Source organism: Ictalurus furcatus, chromosome 9 (genome assembly GCF_023375685.1).
Source record: "Ictalurus furcatus strain D&B chromosome 9, Billie_1.0, whole genome shotgun sequence".
NCBI lineage: Eukaryota > Metazoa > Chordata > Actinopteri > Siluriformes > Ictaluridae > Ictalurus > Ictalurus furcatus.
Genome location: NC_071263.1, coordinates 11325297 through 11351340, shown reverse-complemented (window position 1 = coordinate 11351340; position 26044 = coordinate 11325297). Strand labels below are relative to the sequence as shown.

The window sequence follows — 26044 nt, the reverse complement described above, 5'->3', positions numbered from 1 at the left end:
GGAGGAAGAAATGAAAAGAGAAAAGGGAGGGGGAGAGAGAGAGAGACTGGGATGAGTGAACGAGGCTATCGCCTGCCTCCACTGGCAGCTGGATGGCTCAATGCCCTGCTTTTGTTCTCCTGTTCTTCTGGATGCAATCTCTTTCTTTTACACATGAACACGTACACGTTTGATAAAAAAAAAAAAAAAAACTACACACAAACACACAGAGTTAGGAGTCAATAAGAGCTGTCACTTAAAGAATGTGTAATGTGTTCAAACCATTACAGACACTATATAGTGACAACTTAGCAACATTTACACCTCTAATAGTAAGTACCAGATTAATCACAATGAGGATTAATATTGCACGGATTAAACCATCTGCTGGTTGTGAATTTTGTTTTATTGGAAATTCTGTAATAACAGCACTCACCTATATTTATACGACACTCACTATACTAGGTGAATCAAGCTCCTCAGATACAGACCTGTGCATGATTATGAGTCGGCAAAAATAGATTTCAACAGTGGATTTCCTGGTGCGTTATAATAAACATCAAGAGGTTATGAGGATAATCAAGGGGCAGTGGACCATGACACTGCCTGTGGTTCAGACTGTGACTCCAGCTGTAGAGTTCTCTGCTCTGCTGCTTCCTACTGAGGAAAACTAATAAGAATTACAGAGCCATTGCTTCACATAATAACATTCAAGTGTAGATAAGATGCAAGTGTCTTTGTGTGTGTTTGCAAGTGTGAGAGGGAGGAGACGAGATGGAGTGGAACATTGCACATACGGAGTGTGTTAATCATGTGCTAATGCCTACTTCAGAGCAGATTCAAAAACAGTGCTCTAACACTTTGCATAAAGTGTGAAAGAAAGAAACGTCTTGTCTGTATTGTTCTGTAAGAAACAGAAATGTGTTCATATATCTAGATTTAGGCCAGCCATGTTTACTGTGTATGCGTCTCCACCTAGCAACAGCAGCTGTGCATGAAGAAGTCATTCTTCACTGAATATCCTATCATAGTCAGTACCACAAGGAGGATATAAAAGATCAAGAGAAGTGGCAGCCAACCTGAGAAGAAGAGCTATAAATATCTGGGTGGTGCACATGTAATTCTAAAGGAAGACTTGAGATATTTGAAGCATTTTATCTATTGCCTTGATAGAACACTCGATAGAACTACACGTACAGTGCCCTCCACTAATATTGGCACCCTTGGTAAATATGAGCAAAGAAGGCTGTGAACATTTGTCTTTGTTGTTTAACCTTTTGATCTTTTGGTCAAAAAATTCACAAAAATTCTCTGCTCTCATGGATATCAAACAATTGCAAACACAACACAGGTTTATTAAAAAATATCTTTGTTAAATATAGGTGTGAAACAATTATTGGCACCCCTATGAATTCATATGAGAAAAATATACTTGAATTATATACCCATTGATATTTTACATTTTTAGTACAGCTGGGTGACTAGGAACAGGAAATTGTTCAACCCTGACTCCTTGTTTCACAGGGGTATAAATATGAGGTAACACATAGGCCAAATTCCCTTAGTCATTCATAACATTGGGTAAGACCAAAGAATATAGCTGTGATGTGCAGCAAAAGGTTGTTGAGCTTCACAAAATGGGAAGTGGCTATAAGAAAATAGCAAAAGCATTGAAAATGCTCATTTCCTCCATCAGGGCAATAATTAAGAAGTTCCAGTCAACTGGAAATGTTATGAATCAACCTGGAATTGGACATGTGTCTATATTGTCTCAATGCACTGTCTCAATCTCCAAGGATCACAGCTGGAGAATTGCAGAAGTTAGCTGTGTCTTGGGGTCAGAAAGTCTCCAAAACTACAATCTAAGTCACCTACATCACCACAAGTTGTTTGGAAGGGTTTCAAGAAAAAAGCCTCTACTCTCATCAAAAACAAACTCAAGTGTCTTCAGTTTGCCAGACACTACTGGAACTTCAAATGGGATCAGGTTCTATGGTCAGATGAAACCAAAATAGAGCTTTTTGGCAACAAACCCCAGAGTTGGTTTTGGCGCACAAAGAGAGGTAGACATATGGAAAAGTACCTCATGCTCACGGTTAAATATGGGAGTGGCTCTTTAATGTTTTGGGGCTTTTTTCTGCCAGAGGACCTGGACATTTTGTTAGGATATTCCAGTGGTTGGATCTTCCAACAGGACAATGATCCAAAATCAACACAAAAATGGTTTACTGACCACAAAATCAAGGTCCTGCCATGGCCATCCCAGTCCCCTGACTTGAACCCCATAGAAAACATGTGGGGTGAACTGAAGAGGAACGTCCACCAGTGTGAAATTTGAAGGATCTGGAGAGATTCTGTATGGAGGAATGGTCTCGGATCCCTTGCCATGTATTCTCCAACCTCATCAGGCATCATAGGAGAAGACTCAGAGCTGTTATCTTGGTAAAGGGAGGAAGCACGTATTGTATTATTGACTAAAAGGGTGCCAATAATTGTTGCACACCTATATTTAACAAAGATTTTTTTTAAAATAAATGTGTTTTGTTTGCAATTGTTTGAGATCTATGAGAGCAGGGTATTTTTGTGATTTTTTTTTATTTTTTTAAAAGAAGATCAAAAGGTTAAACAATAAAGACAATTTTTCACAACCTTCTTTGCACATATTTACCAAGGGTGCCAATATTAGTGGAGGGCATTGTATGTATGAAAAATCAAGGTATTTGTTCTGCAGTATAAAAGAACATCTTTGATTGATGCTTAAATTTAGGCCTTAGATGTATTTTTGCTTTGATACCAAGGCAAAAGAAACATAACAGTATATTTATGTTAAATAAAAACACAGTAGTATTATATACACAATTTTCCACTCAAGTCTCCATTTTCAACTAGGGTAGTAGTATAGAAACTATGAACACAATCATCTAAAAATATATGTATGTAAATCATACTGTTTATGTCTAATTTTGTAAGTGTATACACTTTTGTAAACACAGTTATTTACTATTATATAGCCCTTTGTTTACTTCTTTGTTTGAAATATGAACTAACTAATACTGAGTCAAAATGGGGGCTGTACTTTTCTGAAATAATGGATAAAGATTTTTTTTTTTTTGCCACACAGTATGATTTATGTGCATGATATATGTGCGAGCAGAGCTGGTTTACATCAGTGAGCATCGCAGAGAGTTTTCACACTGGAATTAAAGATGAATATAAGATGCACCATAAACACTTTACCAAGCAGTGCACAGCCTGAAATGATAAAATATTCCATTACATTTATCTATTTTCCACTGGAAACCTCTAGAGGGGATATGTAAACCAGACTGTTAATAACAGCTCTCCGGCCATCTGGAAAAAGCAAACATCCTCATGACCCCTGACAATCACTGATGCTGAACAATAAGCTAATTTATATGGCAAACACAAAACTAAACCGTTTCCTTCATTATACAGTATAATCCCCTTACATAAAACAAAAAAAATCATTACATTATAACAAGCAACTGCAAAATCCCACATGCCCAGTTTTTAAAATCATAGCTGTATTTTCCAATACTACCCTCTAGCACCTGCTTTCTCTCATCCAGCTGGTGTGGGACAAACTCTGACTCATGTGGTACTCACACACTTCTCCAGGACAAGCCCCCCCCTGGCCTGTGTAAAATCACCACTGTAGCGTCTGTTGTTCCGAGAAGCTGCGTTCAGTGTGCCTAATGGAGATGAATTATGGCTACTTCTTTCTCATCATAATGGCCTCTCTGTTCCTTCTTCTGCTCTTATTCTCCATACTTACATGATGATGTCATTAAAGCCTGGATTAGCGCTTGTAAGCCCACTGCAACTTCCTCAAGCTAAGCCAGTTACGACACTATTTTTTGCTCTGTCATAACAATAATAAAAGGCTAAATGATATGAGACATGACATTTCACTTACATAAATCACAACTGGCTTTTGTAGGAGTTACTCCCTGAAGCCGTGCAACGGATAGTGTGTACACAGAGTCTAACTCGAATGCAAATTACTCATAAAATCACTTATTACTGCCATGCCAGCTGGACAGAGTATCATTCGCATACACATCATCACAAACCACAGCTCATGTAGCATAAGCCAGAAATCTCCTTAGCTTAGTGGATCATAGGATATTTTCTGCATTTCATTCAACAGACGTCCATTTTATTAGACACTGTATACTGTCATGCTCTAAATCACTGTTCTTCATATCAGTATTTCAGTATTTTAGCTGACATTATACATCTGACTTGATCACTGCATTAAGGCTAAGCTCATTCCCCCATTTCTTGCATAGGAATATACACAGAGTACATCATACACAGTATGTCCAGACATACGGTACAAGGAAATGATCAAATAAATCAAGTTGGGGAGAAAGACCTATATAAATTCCTATCTCTTCTTTTCTCTACTTGTAACAAAATTTCCACACCCACCGCCTCTCCATCTCATCAATACTATTCAACTCTTCTACCCTGAGACAGTTCAGAGGGCGGGCTGGCTGTCTAGCATGAAGCAGAAGCTGCCCAAAACTCCAGACCAACTACCCCCTTTATTCCAGGTCATTTTCCATGACATTTATTTGAAGGTGTGGTCTGCATTTGCAAACAGTATATAGAGCACTACACTACAAACTCATTCTTCATTATCTCTCACAGCTCACAACCTGAAATATACAAAAAAAAAAAGATTATTATTCTGGAGTGCCGAGAGCTCTGAATAAACATACAGACTGTCATAAATTCAATTATGATTGTATTGTTTAAATGTTAGATACCAACTATTAATTTATTTACAGTACTTTTGTGATCTATATAAAGTCTTGAGCACATGCTCTAGGTCAGTGGTCACCAGTCCTGTTCCTGGAGATCTACCTTACATTTACATTTATTCATTTAGCGGACGCTTTTATCCAAAGCGACTTACAAATGAGGAAATACAAGCAAAGCGATATATCAAACGGAGAACAATACAAGTAGTGCTACCATACAAGATCCATTAATTCAGTTCTAGAAAAGCAAAGTGCGCAAAGTAGGGTTTTTTTTTTAGGATAATGTGGGTTTGGCGTTTTAAGGCTTCGTTAGGTGCTCACGGAAGAGGTGGGTCTTTAGCTGTTTTTTGAAGATAGTGACAGATTCTGCGGTCCAGATTGAGGTTGGAAGTTCATTCCACCACTGAGGAACAGTTAGTGTGAAGGTTCTTGAAAGGGACCTTGAGCCACACTGAGTTGGCACTACTAAGCGTCGGTCGTTAACCGATCGTAGATTGCGTGAGGGAATGTAAGCCTCAAGGAGAATGTTGAGGTAGGGCGGTGCTGTACCAGACAAGGTCTTGTACATGAGCGTCAAGGCCTTGAATTTGATACAGGCAGCTACAGGATGCCAGTGGAGATGAAGAGGGGTGTGACATGGGTCCAATTGGGAGACCTTCCTGAAGACTTTAGCTCCAACTATAATTCTGCCCAACTGACCATCTAATTAGTGCCTTAAGAAGTTCTTGATCAACTAAAACAGGTGTGTTAGATTTTGTTTGGCAATGAAACCTGCAAGAAGGTAGGTCTCCAGGGACGTGGTTGGTGACCACTGCTCTAGATCCTATTCTTATATTAATATCTCAGTGAGAAATATAAATAGCCTGCTCCTCTTCAGTGCAGTAGATATCTCACTTCAAATCTAGCACTCACATCCCATTACCAGTCTCAGACAGTAACTCTGTCTGTCTATGTGTCTGTCTGTAGTCCACCTCCAACACAACATGCCAGCTAGGAAATTAATTTAGAGCTGAACTCCTTCTCAACAAGGCAGAGGAAGGCCATTACATCCTCCTCTCAAATTGCAGCCAAAAGCAGAGGAGAGATGACATCCAGAGACCTTAAAGCATCATTTCTACCATAGTCTTGATTGTTCATGGATTACTTTACTAGCACTAATTACACTTGGCTACCCACATTAAGTCTGTTATATTAAACCTAATATACTTATGTGTATATATATTTACCTTTAAACTGATCTTACTTATCATGACAGGAAAACTGGGGCTGGACAGATTTTTTTGTGTTTTACATTGTCTTGGCTGGTATGATTCAGGGTGGGCCAGTGCATCAGTGGAGCATGATCTTTTTTGGCTGAGCAGTAAATAAATGAAGGCTGGTGGCTGCTTGCCACAAATGCAAAACTGTCAGTTCTTATCATGGGGAAAATATGTCTCATTTATATGTCCAGAGTGGAGGGTAGAGGAGGAGGAGTCACCCTTCCAGAGATGAAGGGGGTGGGACACAAGAGTACAGCAGCTGATACCGGCAGATCAGCTTTAAAACCTGATGGAAAACTTCAAGATAAGAATTTAGGTCATATAGCATCAAACAAACCTTATTATTAGCCTACTATTATTTGGGCTTTGTGTATTATTATTATTATTATTATTATTATTATTATTATTATTATTAAGTAGTATTAGTAATAGTAGAAGTAATTAGGGATGTAATTTTGAGTCTTCTGTGGTTTTGATTCTTTTGAAGGCAACGATTTAAGATATGATTTATTATGAATACATAGAGCAGGACTATTTTAAGAGTTATGGGACGAATCACCTTGCTAGCCTATTTACCCATCAGTCTAAAAACATGACTTATTTTTTTACACACCATTTGCACATCCTTTCTTAATGGTGGCTTAATGGTGGCAACCCCCAGGGTTGGGGATTTGAATCCCACCTCCGCCCTGTGTGAGCAGAGTTTACATGTTCTCCCTGTGCTTTGGGGGTTTCCTGCGGGCTCCTCCCCCAGACCATAGACATGCATTGTAGGTTGATTGGTATCTCTAAATTGTCCATAGAGTGTGAATGGGTGTGTGAGTGTATGTACGATTGTGCTCTGCGATGGGTTGTCACCCCATCCAGGGTGTCCCCTGCCTTGTGCCCTGAGTTCCCTGGGATAGGATCAAGGCTCCCCTGCGACCCTGTGTAGGGTAAGAGGTATGAAAAATGGATGGATATATGAAAGTTAATTTGTCATAATATTTAAATCGATATATTGATCCCAGTTGTCTTGTTACACCGCTAGTAGTAGTGGTCTCACATTATTAGGACCCAATGAGCAATAATTGCATAAACCAAATGGGACATATACAGTATATGCTATATCCCAACACAGTAATTCTTACTAGGTCTATGATGTAAATTACAGGTATCCCGTTTATGGAATCTGTATACCGGCATGTTCCACGTACTATAATACAGCGACACCTAGTGGTTCATGAAAGATAATGCCTTCTAAAATATTCCAAAAGTTAATGCATAAAAGATTCAATGATAATGGATAAAAGTTAAAGGATCATCCAAAATTAATTAACTTACATAATTTTTAAAGTTAAACAGAGCGAGTATTAAAATGATAATAATAGTAGCATCAAGACTGTATTCCTGAAAGAATATCTGTCTTTTTCTTTGCATGTTGTTTGAACTTGTCTCCTTTGAACACCTACTTTAGTTAAGAAAGGTGATACAAAAATTAACATTCTGGTTGCTTTTCTTCTGAAACCTTGATATATCACATAATCTCACTAAATTTGTGTGAGGCCACATTTAAAGACTCAGACTTAACTTAGCTCAGCATCACACAATAGTTTTCTTGTTATGTTACTGATTACGTAAAGCAGACTGATTAAAAACAGCACCTTATTAAACAAAGACGTTATTCAGACTATTGAATGAGACTTCAGAAACATGCCCTCATTATGTATCGCAGCACACACAGATAGGGTATGTGGATTACAAATTGCATGACTAAGTAAAAAACAAAGAAAGATCTTGCAGGAAGCATAAGCCAGTGAACAGTTATTTTTCATATGTTATTCCACTAAAATTTATAGAAATGAATTCAGCCAAATGGCATGTGGCAGCAAGAATGAACTGACTGTTTGTGAAAAGCACCCATAATGCAATGCCACAGTTTGCCTCATCCTTTCATGGTTCATTCATTCATATTACAAATATTGCAAAATGGACTAGCTGATTAAGCTGTGATTTGAGTCCACAAATATAAACTTTCCTGTATTGTAATTATGAAACCATCTTGCTCTGACTATAACAGATTGGATAAAACTACTGAAGAAGGCAAAATGACCTTTGCTGAGAATATCATCAGTTTATTCAGTCAAACCAAGTAAACTCTTCTACACAAAATTGCCATCATGTCAAGAACAAGTTATCTGGGTGAAGCTACATACAGTTAATACGCACCACACATACTCTTCTGTAGTAATAATACAGATTATGTTTTCTCAAACACATTGCTTTACAGAAAGCTTTGGATGCTGATTGTGCATCCATAAAAAAATATATATATATTTTACTCTTTATAGTTCTAAAAGTCAATTTGCAATGCATCCTATTTCAAATTGCATTATAGTATAAAGTGAGTAAAACATGAGCTTTCTACCAAAGGCCTCAAAGTTGCTTAGATCACTACATTAATGCAGCACATTAGTAGATAAAATATTTATTAGCAGCTGACCTACAGACCAAGAGGAAGAGTGGAAGAGCAGTCTATTTATATCTGATTGTTTCTGTTGTGCTGCCAGTAAAGCAAACATCAGCTCTTCCCTGACAACACACATTATCTGTGGGGAAACAGACCATCGACGATTGTCTGCTGGATGAGTGTGTATTGAACCTATAAGCACGCAGTCAATAGACAAAGACACACGACACCAGAGTATTTAGCTGATACATCAAATGTAGCCTATATGTGCTGACAATAACACAATCTCATTATACATCTCTCATTCTTCACTGTGCAAACTTTGACACACATAGACACCATAAAATGTGTTCTGGTTCTATCATGACATTGACATTGAATAAAAGAAAGCCATATAAGGCAGAAAAACTGTGCACATTGAGCAGAATTTTTGCAGGATGAGCTGTCCCCATGGAAAGGGTCCAAAAATACCAAGTAAAAACCCAAATCTAAAGTTACTCTGACTCGCCACACTCACCCACTGCAAGTCCCTCCGGGTCTGACATCATGCACAGTAATGGAAATTTCTCACAGGCAGGTTGTTTATTAGCGAGTCTCCTATGCAAGATACCTGCAGCAAAGCACACAGAGAGCACAGAGACTGTGGACACCATCAACACGGCTCCTGCCCTCTCTGGCCAGTCGATGACCACGAGATGCGAAGAATGCACAGCCAGCATTGGTGGACCATCTGCTATTGGACGATAAATATGTTTACACCCCTCCCCATCCCCTTCTCAGTCCATTTTAATCTGACTGAGCCTTTACACCAGGAAGGAACTGTGCCAGAGTATGAGTGCAATCAGTCCTATTTTAATACCCATTAGAGCACTCAGGGTTCTGCAAAACTACAACAAGCCCACAACAGAGTGACTAGTGTTTAGAGATTATTTTCCATCTGAAAAGTATACTGAAGTCCTACAACTGTTTTCCCTCAAAATCAGTTACTTTCTATATTCTCAACCAGAATCTCTGACAGCATGTTTGAAATGTATGCTCTTGGTATCATTTTTGTTGAGAAGTCAACCATATATCCCATTTAAAACAGAGTAAAGAAGAGTGGGTTGTGTTTGTAGAACAAAAACTGAAATCCATCATAAATTATTTATAAAAATAATGTTTAAAAAAACGACTTTTTTCTTTCCTCCCAAGTGTTTTGTTAAAATACATTCTGAGATTGTGCTCAGCACATTTACCTAACATCCACCAGGTGGCGCTGTTGTAACACTTCTCCCTGAAAAGAACCGTATCAATCCTTAACAAATAAATTTCACACATTATGTAAACTTGCTTGACCAGATTTAGACAAGGTTCACAAGTAAAAAAAAAAAAAAATTGTATTGGAACTTGTATAACGTTTAGGTAAATGTCATTGTCTCATTGTTTAATCAACTTTCATTCTTCACAAAACAAAAAATGTAGCTACTCATTGGATGACGTTAGATTTAAAATGTATATTTCACTGGAAAGGGAAATACTTTTAAAGAACAGTTTGTTGTAAAATGATTTCTTCATTATTTAACCAAAAAAACAGATCAGCAGTAACATTAAAACCACCTGCTGATATTGTGTAGATCCCCTTTGTGCCGCAAAAACAACTCTGACCCATTGAGGCATTGACTTGACAAGACCTCTGAAGGTGTGCTGTGGTATCTGGCAGCAGATCTTTCAAGTCCTGTAAGTTGTGATGTGGGGCCTCTATGAGTTGGACTTGTTTGTCCAGCACATCCCACAGATGCATGATCAGATTGAGATCTGGGACATTTGGAGGCCGAGACAACACCTTGAACTCTTTGTCATGTTCCTCAAAGCATTCCTGAACAATTTTTGCAGTGTGGCAGGGTGCATTATCCTGCTGAAAGAGGCCACTACCATTAGGGAATACTGTTGCTATGAAAGGGGTGTACTTGAACAAAGTTTAGGCAGGTGGTACGTGTCAAGGTAACAGCCACATGAATGCCATGTGCCACATCACACTTCCTCCGCCAGCTTGCCTTCATCCCATAGTGCATCCTGGTGCCATCTCTTCCCCAGGTGAGCGATGCACACACACCCAGCCATCCACATGAGGTAAAGGAAAATGTGATTCATTAGACCAGGCCACCTTCTTCCATTGCTCCATGGTCCAGTTCTGATGTCAGCATGGGCACTCTGACCATTCTGCGGCTACGTAGCCCCATACACAGCAAGCTGTCATGCACTGTATGTGCTTTTTCAGCAATTTGTGCTACAGTAGCTCTTCTGTGGGATCGGACCACACCGGCTAGCCTTCGCTCATGCACATCAATGAGCCTTGGGCACCCATGACCCTGTCGCCAACATATTGGGAAATGTCTCTGTAATATCCTTCCAATTATGGATAGGAATGAACAATGTAAAATTTAATGAATGCAAAAAAAAAAATCTAGAAACAGATTTTGGTTGAGAAAATAGGAAGTAACTGATTTTAAGGGAAAACAGTTTTTGAAAATACAGTGGGTTTAAGCTGTTTCCACTCTAGGTTGATCAAGAAAACAATGTGCGTATATTTATGTGTATATCATAATGACATAAATTGACAGATATGTCAGGAAACAAGCTTTTCAGGAATATATGATTAAGTGTAAGGCGCTTAAGCATTTCGTGTTGTTTTTTGGAGTTGTTAGATTTAAGATAATGTAGTGAACATGAGTGTACATTATCAGTGAAATTAACACGTTCCTGACGAATTATGAAATTTTATTACCACAGTTTAAGACAAGACATAAAGAGGCACATATGCAATTTATCCAAAAATCTTAAAAATTATTGACATGGCCAAAATTGTTGTTTCTACATATAGTGTCTTGTAAAAGGAAACCTGTTCAGTGATGTCCCCAAAAGACACATTAAAACTTGCTAGAACTTATGACGTATGATTTTAAAAAATAATAACAAAATACATACTATACAAATACTTACAGTAAGCCATTACAAGGGTTTTCTGGCAGGGTAATGCTCCTGAGCACTACATTACAATGAATGTACATGTCTGTCTGATACATGACATTATTTATTGTCAGAAAGTCTAGTCTATTAATTACGCAAAGCAAGCAGCATCTAAAATTTTATAAGCTGATATGAAACAAATTGCAACGAACTGGTGAACAAATAGTGTTGCTATGTTTTCAGTCTTGCTCACTGCAGTCTGCGTATGTTACGTAGCCTAATCCTTTAGGCCTCAAGCACATCTGGTAACAATTCTTTTGATACAACTTGCCAATCTCGGCCTGCATTTAATTTTCTGCTTTTTTTACGCTGTTTTATTGAGTTATCGATATATGTTACACTTTTATATGTATTCGCTGTGTAGCCAAGTCTGCTTATTTTTCTGTGTGCTGTGAATGCCACACTTCAAATCGATTGCATTGCAGAGGTGTTTGGTCTCTTACTATTGCTGTGGTCATATTGGTGTGCTTCCCAGGCAGTAAATTGAAAAGACTTTAGGCCTGGTCATCATGTCATAGCAGTCCCTGTTCATTTGATTGTTTAGTAACCCCAGCTTGTAGACTGATTACTTGGCTAATCAATTTGGCCTTGTGAGAGTTTGGCATTGAGTGATTTTCAGGCCTCTGTCAATCGTGTGAGCTTAGGTTTCTCCCAGGCTCAGCATGAGCACTTCAGACCCTCTGGGACCCCTACCTCCATAGCTTACTTTGATCCTGTTTGCAGAAAAGTTTACAGAGGACATGCTTTCTCTAAACGTAACCCCTTCCAACCCTCCTGCAGTAACCCCAGTCCCAAGCTGGGCTGTTTTCATTTGGGAGATCACTAAGGATGAAATGAAATGATTACAATCCATGACTACTATATTGCACCTTTTTTTACTATTTGATTTTAATCATAAAATGTCTCCTACTAATAGTTTCACCCAAGCTGGAACTAAGTTAAGGCATAATGTTGACAACAAGGACACTTAGACAATCTAACATCCATTTTGGACTTCTCACAATGAATCATTAATACATGCAGTAGTACCAGCATGTTAGATCCATAATTGGCATTTAATTGGTATTCTTAAAAGCAATTGCCAGCCCTATTCCAGTGATCAAGGGTAATGAAGTCTTAATGGTGCTAAATTTAACAGCCTCCTCAATGATTCCTTAACTGTTTTATGGCCATTGAGGCAATTTGCTAATTACATCATAGACTTTAAACTTAGCGCCTGTCAAATTTCTGTGCTAATTGTGGCAATAAGATCACAGCACGCATTTACAATGCCAGATCTCAGTTCATCCACAAGCCAAACAAATAAAGTCTGGTTTCACACTTTTAGTAAAGAAGTACACATTTTTAACATGGCTTGTAAAACAACAATAAAGAATATTGCTTATATAAAAAGAATTAGAGTAATGTAAGATCATCATCATTATCATCGTCTTCTTCTGATTGGTTTTTCCTTTACAAAGGATCCGAAGCTCTGCTCCTCACCTGGGATTTAACTTTTAAATGTTTTCTCACTCACTGTGGTAACTGTGCTGGGGTCCTGCAGTAGAAAGCATCAAATTTGAAGTTCTTATATTTGCTTTTCAAGCCACAAACAGCTCAGATCAGTGCAACATCCAAGGTGTCATGTTTTTGCAGTGCATCTGATGTGGAACTGCTCCATGTCTAAACTCCTTCCGTTATTATTTCTAACACCTCCGTCTCCAGGCCATTCCTCAGCGTGCATGTTCTTGGTCATGCCAATGGAAAAACTGATCTTCTAGCACTTAGCTTATGCTAGGATGTTCTTTTGTGGTAAATGTAAATATATATATATATATATATATATATATATATATATATATATATATACGTTTACTTAAATTTAAATGTAAATATATAGTCAATTTCTTTCATTTTGGACAAGAACATCTGCCAAATGACTAAACATAAATGTAAATAAATTGATCCAAACATGTGAATTTCACTAAATTTGTGCAAAGTGTGACAAAACATGCTAATAAAACTGACCAGTGGTTTGAATTTTAAAACACTGAACTAGCTTTTAACCAGTCATGAGGTTAACAGATCTTCAGAAACAAAAGGCTTGGAGAGATTTTTGGCAAGAATGTAGTTCTTTTTGCCCTCCCCCCCTTCCCTTCATCTCTGAACCCAAAAACTGCTTGTCCGGCCCTCAGGCAGCAGAACGGCCAGCCAGCCAGAAGATGATTTAGAGAAACATTGTGTCAGGCCATGGCGATGGAAAGAAGTCCTGGTGAACACACTGTGATGAATGAGCCTGGGCTGTTTGAAGAGGAGGAGGGGAAAGGAGAAGCAGGAGTTAAATGCAAAAAGCTGATCTGAGAGTAAACTCTGATGTGTGTTCAGGGGGAGCAAGTCTCTTAAAACACACTAATCCTTAGATTTAACATGAAGAAGGCTACCAGCAGAAAGTTCAGACCTCCTGGTGGCATATATCATAGAATGCAGCTGTCAGCACATGCTATGACTGTACGCTAAAATTTAGGAGTATGTGTGTGAGCAACGAAAGCTTCAGCAGGGAAACTCATCTTGTAGCATAGACTGCAATTATCTAAATGCTCAAGCAAGTAGTGAGACACAGAACTCCACTGTTTGCTCTTTAGGAACTAGAAGTTCTTTACATTTGGGGCCCCAAGTGCAGCTTAAAACAACAGTGTCCAGAGGCAGGAATGCCCGTTGACGGGTTCTCAAGCTGACAGCACTGGCTTGTTTTTGCCTACATATCATTTCCAGATGGCGGTCAGAAATAAAAACGATGGAAACAGTTCGGGTGAAACTGGAAACTAAAGAAATGGATGCTGAGTCGGGTGCAATAACAATTCCATTCACCACCACCCTAGTACCATGCAGCTGATGGCTTTATCCTGAGGAACAGAAGCCCACTGTGACCCATCAGGAGGTAGAGTAGAAAGAATTCTTCTCTAATTCATTTCTGCATTTACTTACTCTTAAAATAACCTAACTCTGTTTACGCCCTATTGAATTTTCCCAGTAAACAATGGATTTGTACTCGAGCTTAAAATAGTTGATTACAAGGTTTGTTTAGAAAAAAAAAATGCAGAGCAAAGTTAGAACTGAGCAAAACAAGCTACGTGAGCTATTTATTCTTGTATTGTACTCTTACAATCATACAAAAAGGAAATCATACTCCATGATGAATGAGCCTTGGTTTTTGCCTACATGGCTTGACATGGCTTTTGTTTGAGGAGGAGGAGGAGGAGGAGGAGGAGGCAGAAGAGGAGAGGAAAGGGGGGGGGGTTACTTAAGAATGAAAACACTGGTCTTAGACTCATGTTCTCATGTGGTGGAAAACATTTGCGATCCCAAGACTTGTGTGACTTCTGGATGCATTTTAACACACACAAACCCATTTAGCATTAAGCAACAGGCAGACGGGGGCATGTAGTTTTCAGCACGTTATGATTATTCACTAATGTTTAGAGGCGTAAACTTGCATTTATGAATAACAGCACGGAGACTACGAAGTCCATCTTTTGCCCTTTAGGATCTCCTAGAACTTTTTGGGCTCCCAAGTGCAGCTTGAACCAGCAGCATCTAAAGGCACTCATGCCCCTTGACACAATCTCAAGCCCATGGCACAGACTTGTTTTTGCCTATATATCATTTCCAGATGGAGATTGTGAATAAAAATCATAGAAACTGCTAAAGTGAAACATGAAACTAAAGACACAGTATGGAGAGTAGAGTGGGGTGCAATAACAATCCCATGCACCATCAGACTACTACCAAGTCGAAGGTTTAACCCGGAGGAACAGAAGCCCACTGAGACCCTTGGAAGACACAGAAAAGAAAGGAACCTCTATCAAGAATTTGTTTTATTTGCTACCCAGCTAACAAGCTTTAGTTTACAGTTCTAGGAACATTTGGCTGTGTGTTAGGTTTTCAACATTCATACAACCTTTTTAGTTAATTTAACATTCACATTAGTTTTTGTCTAAATAGAAATATTATCTGTGCAACATTAAAATGAATGATTATATATTACGTTTGATTTGTAGAGCATTGCAGGAATGTAATTGGAAATTTGTAGCTTAACGTTTTTTTATTTTATTTTATGGAATTGCCTCAACTTAGTTGGTGAGTAAACAAGCACAAATTTAGTGTGGTCTAAAATTAAGTACATGGTATTTTCAAATGTTCTTTTTCTAAATATATTCTTTATTGTAAAAAGCTAGAGCTGACTGTATTCTCAGGGTCTATAGCTTTGTTTGTTTTCTTTCCAAACATTAAGTCAAGAAAAAAATACTGTGGTCAAGAATTGAAGTTACAGGAAGGAATATAACGGACTATTTTAAAACCTTAGCTTTGGGTGCCTTTAAGGATGTTAACAAAACCACAAGAATTGGTGTTTTGTGTGCTAGGACACTTTTATTCCTGTTTTTGAATATTGTTTTGGAGTGGTATGACAAACAGACAACCCCTGCCCACAGGTGAGATCCATTACTGCTGATTATTCAAGCCCTTATTTTCAAAGTGTTGGATAATTCAGGATAATTTGAAGAAATCTTATCAGAGCTCATGAAACCCAGGATTAGGCCCAGGGGGGGTGGGGGGTGTTGGGGCAAGCTCCACATTAGTCCTGGGCAGCAGCATGGAGCAACCCAGCTTATCTGTGCATATCTAAAATACCACTCCTGAATGGAGAGCCAGATGGCTCAACCATTCTTGTGCTAACGGCAGATTTACTTTAATTGTTCTTAATGCGCTTTTGTTTTTCGGGGCCTCTCCATGAGAAAGGGCCTCCAAACAAGGAGCATTTACATGTAATAATTAAACCATAATGACCCTGCAAGTGATTAATTAGTATGCACTGGTAAGGTTTTGTGTAAACTTTGCGGGGCACAGTCTGCTACGGCGCTGAAGGTAGGGGAGAACACACAATGCATAGTGGCTGCTTTTAAAAGTGAATAAGGGTAGAATATTAACAGCACACATACGACTTTCCTATTAAATAAACTGAGAGAAGAAGCTACAAAACAAAAAACTTTTATTCATTTCTTTCTGCAAAAAACCCAATTTCAAAAATGTCAAATAACAGTAACTCTTTCTCTGAAAGAACAACTAAATCAATCACATCCACTGGATGAAAAAGTAGACTGCATAAAAGTAAAAATGAATTGCAGTGATCAGTAAAGTGATCCTAAACAGCTATCTCAGCTCCTACACAGCTGTAATTTCAGTACTTCTTTCCTTGCCTGTTGCAACACTGTGTTTAAGGCATTCCAGCATGCAGCGCAACACCGCAGAACTACTGGCTCAATTAACATCAAAGTAAATATATGTAAGAGCTTGTATAGAATCGGCTCAATATCCTTTCATTCGACTGTGCCATACAAACACAACAGCAAAACTGGAAAAAACAGAGGACTGGGTGTTTCTTTTTGTGTAAGGAGAGGTAATTATACCTGAAGGGAAATCCTTTTAGACGCCTCTTGGCAGCATGCGGCATTGGCAGGCTGATCAAAGAGTCTTTTGAGTGTGATGCCTATAAATACATCTCGTTCATTCACTTCATAGCTCTCCCGCCCCCCCAAGCATCTCTCGTTCTGCCTCGCTCTGTTTTCCCCTTACTTAAAGAGTAGCTGTCGAGGCTTTGGCCGTCCTCACGTAGACTGTGGAGCTCACATCTGGAACCAGATGACTGAAGCCACTTCTGAACGAGGCAAGAAGTCGGCCTGCAGACAAGTAAAGGCAAAGAGCGTATATGCTTAGGAACACACACTTAATAAAAATGTGCTGAGACTCTTTTTGATCATAATGAATAGTGGGAGCTGTGCTGAAAGCCATTCAAACACGTTAAAAAAAATAAATAAAAATGAGCATTGGGATGTCTAATGTATGCATAATGTGATGCAGTGGTGGTGGAACTTACATGCTGAATTTATAAAGCTTAACATTACTCAATATTACATTCAGAATCATTTGTATCTTAGTCATGCACAATGTTAGTCCAGGTGTAACTGTAATGCTTATTTCAAAGCAGACAGTACATTTGGTTTGGGTTTTGCAGGAATGACTCACTGTGTAACTGTTATTCATTACTCATATGAGCGAAATGCTAACCTGTCCATGTCTTCTGGTGACTGACGGAGAAGCTGGTGCATTGTGGGTGAGAGCTGCAGATGTGGGCAGCTTCTACAACACTGTGCACAGAGAGCATGCATCTTTGATGGTTGTAGGATGGCCAGCACTTGTACTCCTTATTTCCAGATGTACCCATGCCTTTCAGCACAGCATAGTCTACGGAGAAGAGAGGAAAACTATGTCAGTTTTTAAACTGGGCAAAACATGATGGGTGTATATAAAATCAGCGGATACCTCACACTTCCACGCTCTCAGCAAGAGGTGTCAGAGTGTTGTGTTACTTAAAGACATTCCTTTGACTTCATATGAGACTTGGGTAAATATGAGACGTAGTAAAATTTATGTACGTATGTGTGTGACAGAGATGGAGACAAACACCACACAAGGAGCTCTTTACCACCGACAATGTGACAAAAAAAATCTGCTTAACAAATTACACAAGCATTCAAAATGTGTCAAAATACTTTACGAGAGCTGTTGGAAACTTGTTCGGACATAACATTTTGAAGGTCTGGTGCTTTTTACACTTCAGTGCTGCTGAACTGAGGCTATATGGATGATTTATGGATGTCAAAGCTCAGGTTCAGCAGAAAGAGGGAGAGTGAGAGAGAGAGACAGAGAGAGAGAGAGAGAGAGAGAGAGAGAGAGAGAAACCCAATGTCCTGCAGGGCCATCACTATTTCACTAGCGCTTGAAGACGGATTAAGTTACATGGTTTCTTTTTATGACAGTTTGCACATCTGCTTGAAGGTGCTGTTGAGTTATGTATTTGACATTAAAATTAACACGCATCATATTCTGTGCCGCTTTAACAGTCTCCTGAAATGTGCATTCACATTCAGCAACTGTAATAGTCTTTTAAAAAAAAAAAAAAGGTTGTAAAAATATTCGCTTGTATTCCATTTTCACACCACAGAAACGCCGAAAGTATATTTCAATTGAACGAAAATCATAAAGAGAGTTTGAAGTGATTTGTGTGAGGTACATGAGAATTGTGTTTTAATTCTAGCTGCAAGAAACTCTGCATGAGTCAGAATGTTTGGGACTGTAAAACAATGGATAATAAAAATGATTCATGAATGATATAAGAGGATAACGTTTAATACAGTCTTACCTTTAATTACAGATGAAGGCATGTTCAGCCCAGATTTGTATACATGCAAGACTTCTTCAAAGGCCTCCAGTGTTTTGTTAACACTGTGTTTCAGTTCCCCTATGGCAAACACCAGCATTAGTGATACAATAGAAGCAGATGAATTATCCACCAATAAAGACATGTTGTTATGATGAATGAAACCACACACAAGAGAGACTGTTCACCTGTTGTATTCATTATCTGATCCACGAGAGGTTTCAGTATTGTTGGAGCCTGATGAGGCAGCAGATAGATGAAGAAATATCTAGAGACACACAGAAAAGACAATCTGAATAATAAAGTCCTCCTTAGAACAGTGTGTCTTATGACAGTCAACCATAAAGCATACGAATACACACAATAATAAGCTATACAAAAAATATGCTTGTTTATATCTCAACAAAACAGACACTTGGTTGGTAGGACTGGAAAGGCGTGTCGGCCATATACCTCCCAGACACACCGACTCTGACAGATGCTTGTAAATCAAACATTATTATCCAGCGATTAGCATAAACATGGAATGTGGGCCACTCTCACCTGTAAGCATTGTAAAGGTTCCTCATCTCGTTGAGGCCTTGGCACACTCCGCTGCCCGAGCACGGGAAGGTAAAGTTGCGCAGTGGAAACTGCAGCACGCAATCTGAACTTGTCCTGCATTGTGTCTCCGTTACAACGGCATCGTCCAGATCAGTCAGCTTGAGCTCACCAGACACCATGATGAACTGACGAGGCTGGAAGTCCAGCAAGGCCACAGAGCCAAGAGGAGAAAGAGACAGATAGTGAAGAAGCCTGACCAAGCCGAGACACACCTGCAGTGTGGAGAGAGCAGAGGTTGTCTAAGAAATCTATAACAATATTCACAAATCACAAATCAGACCATTTAAACTAGCATTATAGTTAAGAATGCAGACATCTCTGTCTGATATATATATATATATATATATATATATATATATATATATATATATATATATATATATAGATAGATAGATAGATAGATAGATAGATAGATATGGATTCCACTTATATAATAGATAATCATATGCCTGTGATGAATGAGATATGGTGAGTCGAAGCAGTATAATAGATGATCACAGTACTGAAATTGACAACTTGTGTCTTAACACAAATCTGCACTTCTGTAATCATAACCATGCCCAGGAGCTAATGGGCAGACATATGAGCTACATGATTATTTGATAAGCCTGTAAGGAACAACAAATGTATTATGTCAGTCTTTTGTATTTGATCACAATGGAGGAGCTGAACACTGTAATAACAGAGATGGACTTTGTATTAGTATCAGTTCAGTATATACACTGAACAGACTCTCAATTACACAGCCCCTTCAGGTAAAACCATTTCTCCTGAAAACCTATAAAAAAAAAAAATCAAAGAGCACAGACACGCTGCGCCTGCCTCTGGTGAGCCAAGCACTTCAATAAACCACTTCTACTTTCCTGGAGCCGGGTATCAGATCCTCCGTCTGTACCACAAACAGCCAGATACTGCTCAGTTTCACAGCTAGCTAAGATATCTGAGACGGACATCTGTCCCTCAGAGTATTTGATCAGGCTCAGATGGTTTGGAGATAGTGCTTCAGTTAAGCCAGAGAATTTTCATCCACCCCCTGCCCCAGGTATGCCCTGTGGGGGGCTGTGGGTGGGAAACTCCTGATTAACACTCCACAGGAGGTGGGGGGGGGAGGTGGTCAAGTTGAGGTTCTTACCCGAAAGCGCTCTTCCCAGGGGCTCTGCAGGAGCTGAATCATCTGCACTGGGGTTCCCTGCTCCAACACTGCTGTGATGCCACCCACCAGGGCACTGTCCTGGCACTGACCTCTCAGCTGTAACCACAAAACAAGACAATCATTTAGAACCACGGGGCGGTATTTTAATCGCACAACTCATATTAAAAACACAAAGGGTTTAGACTGAGGAAGCTTTCTTAACTAGAATACATGCTTTTAAACGAACTTCAATGGGAAATTTACTTTCCTTTATTTTGAATGAATAGTAGGGAGATAAATGTGCAAGGGATGGTGAGCAGCAGAAAACTGACAGGCGATACAGCGAAAATAGACACTTAGCACTGATCTGTTGCTATTTTTCTGTCTGAAACCAGCAATGGATTGTAGATATTAACCGTCGTAAATCTGTTTTCTGTACGTTAACTGCCCAGCCAACAAAGCATGCTGTTATGAAAAAAGAATAAACGACAGGGTTCTATGATAAGTTACCACACAAAAAGTGTTTTATTCCTCTTATTCCACAACAATTTGCCAAAGATTCCAATGTTTTATTTATTGAATGACATATCATGCTTTCTAACCATTTACAGTAACACTTAAAGTTGTGGAACATCCATGAGCCAAGTTAGTTCCTGTTATCACTTACATTACAACAGCTACAAACAGTCATTCCTTTACCAGCCCCTATTTCTCTCTCTCTCTCTCTCTCTCTCTCTCTCTCTCTCTCTCTCGCACTTCTTGTCATAAGACAAAAAAAACAACCCCAAACAAACAAGCAAAACAAAACAAAAAAACAACTTGTCATGTTACTTAAAAACCTGGCACTGGAGACTCCATCCATAAATGTTAAATAAACATCTCCTTACAGAAAACGTCACCATATTATTATAAAAAATAAAAAATAAAAAATAAAAAGTCAAATAACAACACGTGATTGGTCTGTTTATTATTATTAGATCATGTAGATTTGATTATGTCTGCAATACAAGTCAGAGCTGTGCTGTTACAGAAAAGTAATCAACACCTTCTGACCAATCAGAAGTAATGTCATGTGCGTAATGTGTGTTATTACATATAGCTGGTTAGTTTTCATCATCACTAACAACCACTTCTGATCCCTGATCACAATGACTTGAGAATCAAGATCACTTCTGACAGCCTATAAAAGTTAACCAGCAGGTTATTACTGTTTATAAATGTTTACCTTAACAATATTAGGGTGCTGTAGTCTCTGCAGCAGGATGATCTCTTTTCTCAGTTTGAAGGACACGAGGTCCTGGCAGCCCTCTGGATCCCTGAAATCCTCCAAGCAAGATCTCATGTCTGTCCCTTGATTGTTCACGGTTTTCAACGCCACTTCTAAACCCCGAGGTAAAACGACCTTTAACACTGTTTTTGTGTAACCGGCGCCGAGAAAATCCACAACTGTCAAGCCGCTCAGATCCCTGCATCCGATCTCCGACCCCAGAGCCTGCAGAGTTGTGTTCCTTATCGCGTCTGCGTTGGGAAAAGTCGACTGATGATCCACTAGTGATCGATGTCCCTGATTAAAGGTGTAAAAAGGAGCAATCTCCTGCTGTCTGTCTCTGATCTGCTGGAGTAATGCACCGCGCAGAGGAGTTAAGTCCAGAGCAGTATCTCCAAAGTTCCCTCTCAGACCAAAGTGCCATTTCTTCATAACAACCGTCAAGCAAACAATCACCAAAGCGAGACAAGAAAGGAGAAAATACTGCTTTCTCGTGGAAGACATGACCAGAAATGAGTTACTCGCGCTATATAGTCACTGGTGGGATTGTCCCTGTTCAGTCCGCTCATGCTTCTCAGTCTGGTAGCTGTGTGTTTACTCTGGGCTGATCATGTAGCCCCTCATTGTAGCAGTAGATTAGGGAAACGCCCAATGGGCGTGGTTGTCTTTGTTCGCCCCTCCTACGGTCAAGAGATCTGCCTGCACAAATACAGCGCACGTGCCCAAAATGATGCTGTTTCTTTTTCCCCTCCCCCCTTTAAATCAGTCATTACGCAGATTACACTACACACACGTCCATATGCACAGACTGTAAAGTGTAAACATTATTAGTTTTATAAATGGTTAAACAAAAATTTAAAATTCATACATGATTTAATGATAATGAGTATTTATTGATCACATATACATATGCACAGTGAAATTATTTTCTTCGCATCCCAGCATGTTAGGAGGTTGGGGTCAGAGCGCAGGGTCAGCCATGATACAGTGTCCCTGGGGCAGAGAGGGTTAAGGGCTTTGCTCAAGGGCCCAACAGTGGCAGCTTGGCAGTGCTGGGGACTGAAAAAGCCACCAAGCCACCACTGCCCCTAGATAAAGATTATTTAGATAAAATTGCATGATATATGAATTTTGATTCTGTCAGTAGCAAATGTTAAAAAGTAAAATGGATTGTCTATGTGTTTTTTAAAAAAAAAATAAAATAAAAATAAATAAATAAATAAATAAAAAAATACCGGCTACGGTGGCTTAGTGGTTAGCACGTTTGCCTCACACCTCCAGGGTCGGGGGTTCAATTCCCATAGTGGCCCTGTGTGTGCGGAGTTTGCATGTTCTCCCAGTGCTGCGGGGGGTTTCCTCCCCCAGTCCAAAGACATGCATGGTAGGCTGATTGGCATGTCCAAAGTGTCCATAGTGTATGAATGGGTGTGTGAATGTGTGTATGTGTTTGTGTGCCCTGCGATGGACTGGCACCCTGTCCAGGGTGTACCCCGCCTTGTGCCCAATGCTCCCTGGGATAGGCTCCAGGTTTCCCTGTGACCCTGAAAAGGAGTAAGCAGTATAGAAGATGGATGGATGGATAGACCTTAATTTGACTGTCGATGAGTGTGAATACTATGCATGAAAGATTAAACATGAATGCATTGTGGAGATCAACGAAATGGAAAGAACTGCAAACAGTATCCTACAGATTTATTATTATTATTATTATTATTATTATTATTATTGTTGTTGTTGTTGTTATTATTAAATAGGCTTATGCATTATCGTTTGGGAATGAACTCATCGTGTCTGTCAGCTTGAATTTTTTTTTTTATCCACCATAATTCTCAAATAGGACTGTTCTTTCATTTGTAATGTTACAAAGTGAATTAGTAACATAATGACCTTAGTATTATAAGGTTGTCTGGGTGAAAAGCCCTTATGAGATATGAGACAAATGTTTATATTTGTATATATGTATGTACATTAACTATGTACTATGTGTATTAGCTATTAACTTGTATTACTTAATTAATTATTAAAGAACATGTGGTATTGAGTCATTAGGTTACTACATCTAGGCATATTTACATCAGAATATCTAATAAATTCAATGGCATGTTTTTCTTAGTGTAGGCATACCTGTTTCTTAGTAGTTGGCACTTGACAGCCACACTTGCCATTCAGAAACAATCTGTCACACAGTAGAGGGAGCTAGAAAACTACTGTGGTATTACCATTCATTCATTTATTCATTCATTTATTCATTCATTTATTCATTCATTCTTCTTCAGTAACTGCGGTGGATCTGGGATCAAATGGGCCCCCCTGGATGGGACACCGGTCTATCATATGACATCATCTACACACACATTCACACATTTTTTCACATCTAGGGGCAATTTATAGTAGCATTCATAGTAGCTAATCCACCCACTGGCATTTTAGGGGGTGAGAGGAAAATGGAGGAAACACAAGCAGACACAGGGAGAACAGGTGACACTCTACGTAGACAGTAACCTGAGCGTAGGATCGGGGACCCTGGAGCTGTGAGACAACAACTCTACTGGTATGCACAGTGGCTTAGTGGTTACTACGTTTGCCTTGCACTGCCAGGAGTTGGGGGTTCGAATCCCATCTCCGTCCTGTGTGAGCAGAGTTTGCAGGTTCTCCCTGTACTTCAGGAGATTCCCCAGGGTACTCCGGTTTCCTCCTCCTGTCCGTGGACATGCATGGTAAGCTGTAGTGTGTGTCCATAGTATGTGAATAGGTGTATGATTGTGCCATGTGCTGGACTGGCACCCATCCAAGGTGTCTCCTTCTATGTGCCCCGTGTTCCCTGGGATAGGCTCCAGGCTATGTGTGTAGGATAAGCAGTAAGGAAAATGGATGGATGGATGGATGGATGGTTCAATCATAGTAGATATCATGGTCTGAGCGAGTGGGTGATTAAGGTTACAGTGTATGGATTCAGCAACAGGATATTATAGTTCGTAAAGAGTTCGTTCTGCATTTGCATATGCTTTTATCTTCGGTCTTTGGTTTAACAAATACATTTTTACAGACTATTTTGGAAATAGTTTTATATTACATATAAAAATACCACTGCTACCATGTCGACCACCAGCACATCAGCATCCCAACTTCATATTCAAGTGACACATTGTATGATTAGGTTGGTTTTTTTTTCAGCAGAGATAGCAAGTTACTAGATATGTATTATTAGAATTGTGCTAGGCAACATTACTCTTTTATATGCATTACCGAAAGATGCATTCAAAATGTGTACTTGTTTGATTATTAATTACAAGGTAAAATATTACATCAAAATATGGAGCCTTTTAAGTTACAATATAATCAGAACATGCCTAATAATGTGTACTCCTGCTATCCAATGTGATGCCTGATCCTGATACACTTCTACTGCTGTCACTCCCCAAGGCCCCTTTGGTAGCGTACTGTTAACTACTCAAAACATATTTAGAAGGTTACACACATGCATGTATGAACAGACACACACTCACATACCCTTGCTGTAAACTATAGTATAGTACAAGGTATATCACATGACATAATTATGCAAGCTATGGACACTGTATTGTCAGAAACTGGATGAGATTATCTAAATTAGAATGAAGAGCAAAGATTTTACACTCCATTACACTATTATTAGCATACATGCCATTAATTGTCTGCATCTCGTCTCAAATGAGAATGAGTCTTCTGGGCTACAGTGCATTATAAGTACCTCATCAGTGCATTATGCACAAATATGAGCCCATAATAAACAGATTTATTGACACAGCAACATTGCTTGTGAGTGATGACAGTGACTTACTTTTAGACTGTCTTCTTCTTGGCCTTACGAGAGGAGAAATACTTGATGATGTCATTAATATCCATGGTTTAAACACTGTCACATTCCAGAGACATGCATATCAAGTGGCTTAGTCTCTTCTGTCCCACAGTTGACAGCAAGCGGTCAAGCTAAATTTACCTCTCCAGTAGTGGGGAATCTGGATCAGTTAACATTACTGAGACTCTGTTGTTTGTGCTGTCACTGTCTTCTTCTGATGTTGTACCTGGAGGTGAACTGAAGTAATCAGTTAGTTTCAGAATTTGAGCTATAGACCTAAGAGTATCTTCTATTCTCTCCACTTCCAGTGCTGATGTGTTTGTGAGTAAGAAAAGATTTTGTTCTATTTGTTGGGATCAGGATGAACATTTTTTCAGAGGCAGCACTTATGCCTGACTACTGACCACTGGTTATATATACTGTACGTTTGTCCCACACACATGAGGAAGTGTGAAAATGGTCTACT

The 26044-nt window shown here is 39.2% G+C and overlaps 2 protein-coding genes across 4 annotated transcripts in view; both read right to left on the bottom strand.

Moving 5' to 3' along the window:
* The window catches only part of eml1 (EMAP like 1), a 59638-nt gene extending 50392 nt beyond the window's left edge, over nucleotides 1–9246 (bottom strand). For all 3 annotated transcript variants that reach the window (XM_053633774.1, XM_053633775.1, XM_053633776.1), the window contains exon 1: nucleotides 8995–9246. In XM_053633774.1, the coding sequence (XP_053489749.1) occupies nucleotides 8995–9196 (202 nt within the window). In that variant the 5' untranslated portion in view covers nucleotides 9197–9246. The remainder of the gene's footprint in view (nucleotides 1–8994) is intronic.
* Nucleotides 9247–16487: 7241 nt separating this feature from the next.
* Nucleotides 16488–23931, bottom strand: pkdccb (protein kinase domain containing, cytoplasmic b). The gene is made up of 7 exons (XM_053633787.1): nucleotides 21699–23931; nucleotides 20474–20590; nucleotides 19282–19553; nucleotides 18927–19006; nucleotides 18721–18819; nucleotides 17586–17762; nucleotides 16488–17197 (listed from the first exon to the last, which is right to left on the bottom strand). Exons 1-7 carry the CDS (start codon nucleotides 22242–22244, stop codon nucleotides 17094–17096), a joined length of 1395 nt encoding a protein of 464 aa, XP_053489762.1. The 5' UTR covers nucleotides 22245–23931; the 3' UTR covers nucleotides 16488–17093.
* Nucleotides 23932–26044: the final 2113 nt, after the last annotated feature.

Bases quoted from the DNA above. Each gene is read 5' to 3' on its own strand.
- pkdccb (XM_053633787.1), bottom strand. From the start codon at position 22,244: ATGTCTTCCACGAGAAAGCAGTATTTTCTCCTTTCTTGTCTCGCTTTG. The intron at 18,820-18,926 runs GTGAACAGTCTC...TGTTTGCCATAG, and splicing joins TCAGATAATGAATACAACAG to GGGAACTGAAACACAGTGTT. The intron at 17,198-17,585 runs GTTAGCATTTCG...ACTTGTCTGCAG, and splicing joins TCACCAGAAGACATGGACAG to GCCGACTTCTTGCCTCGTTC.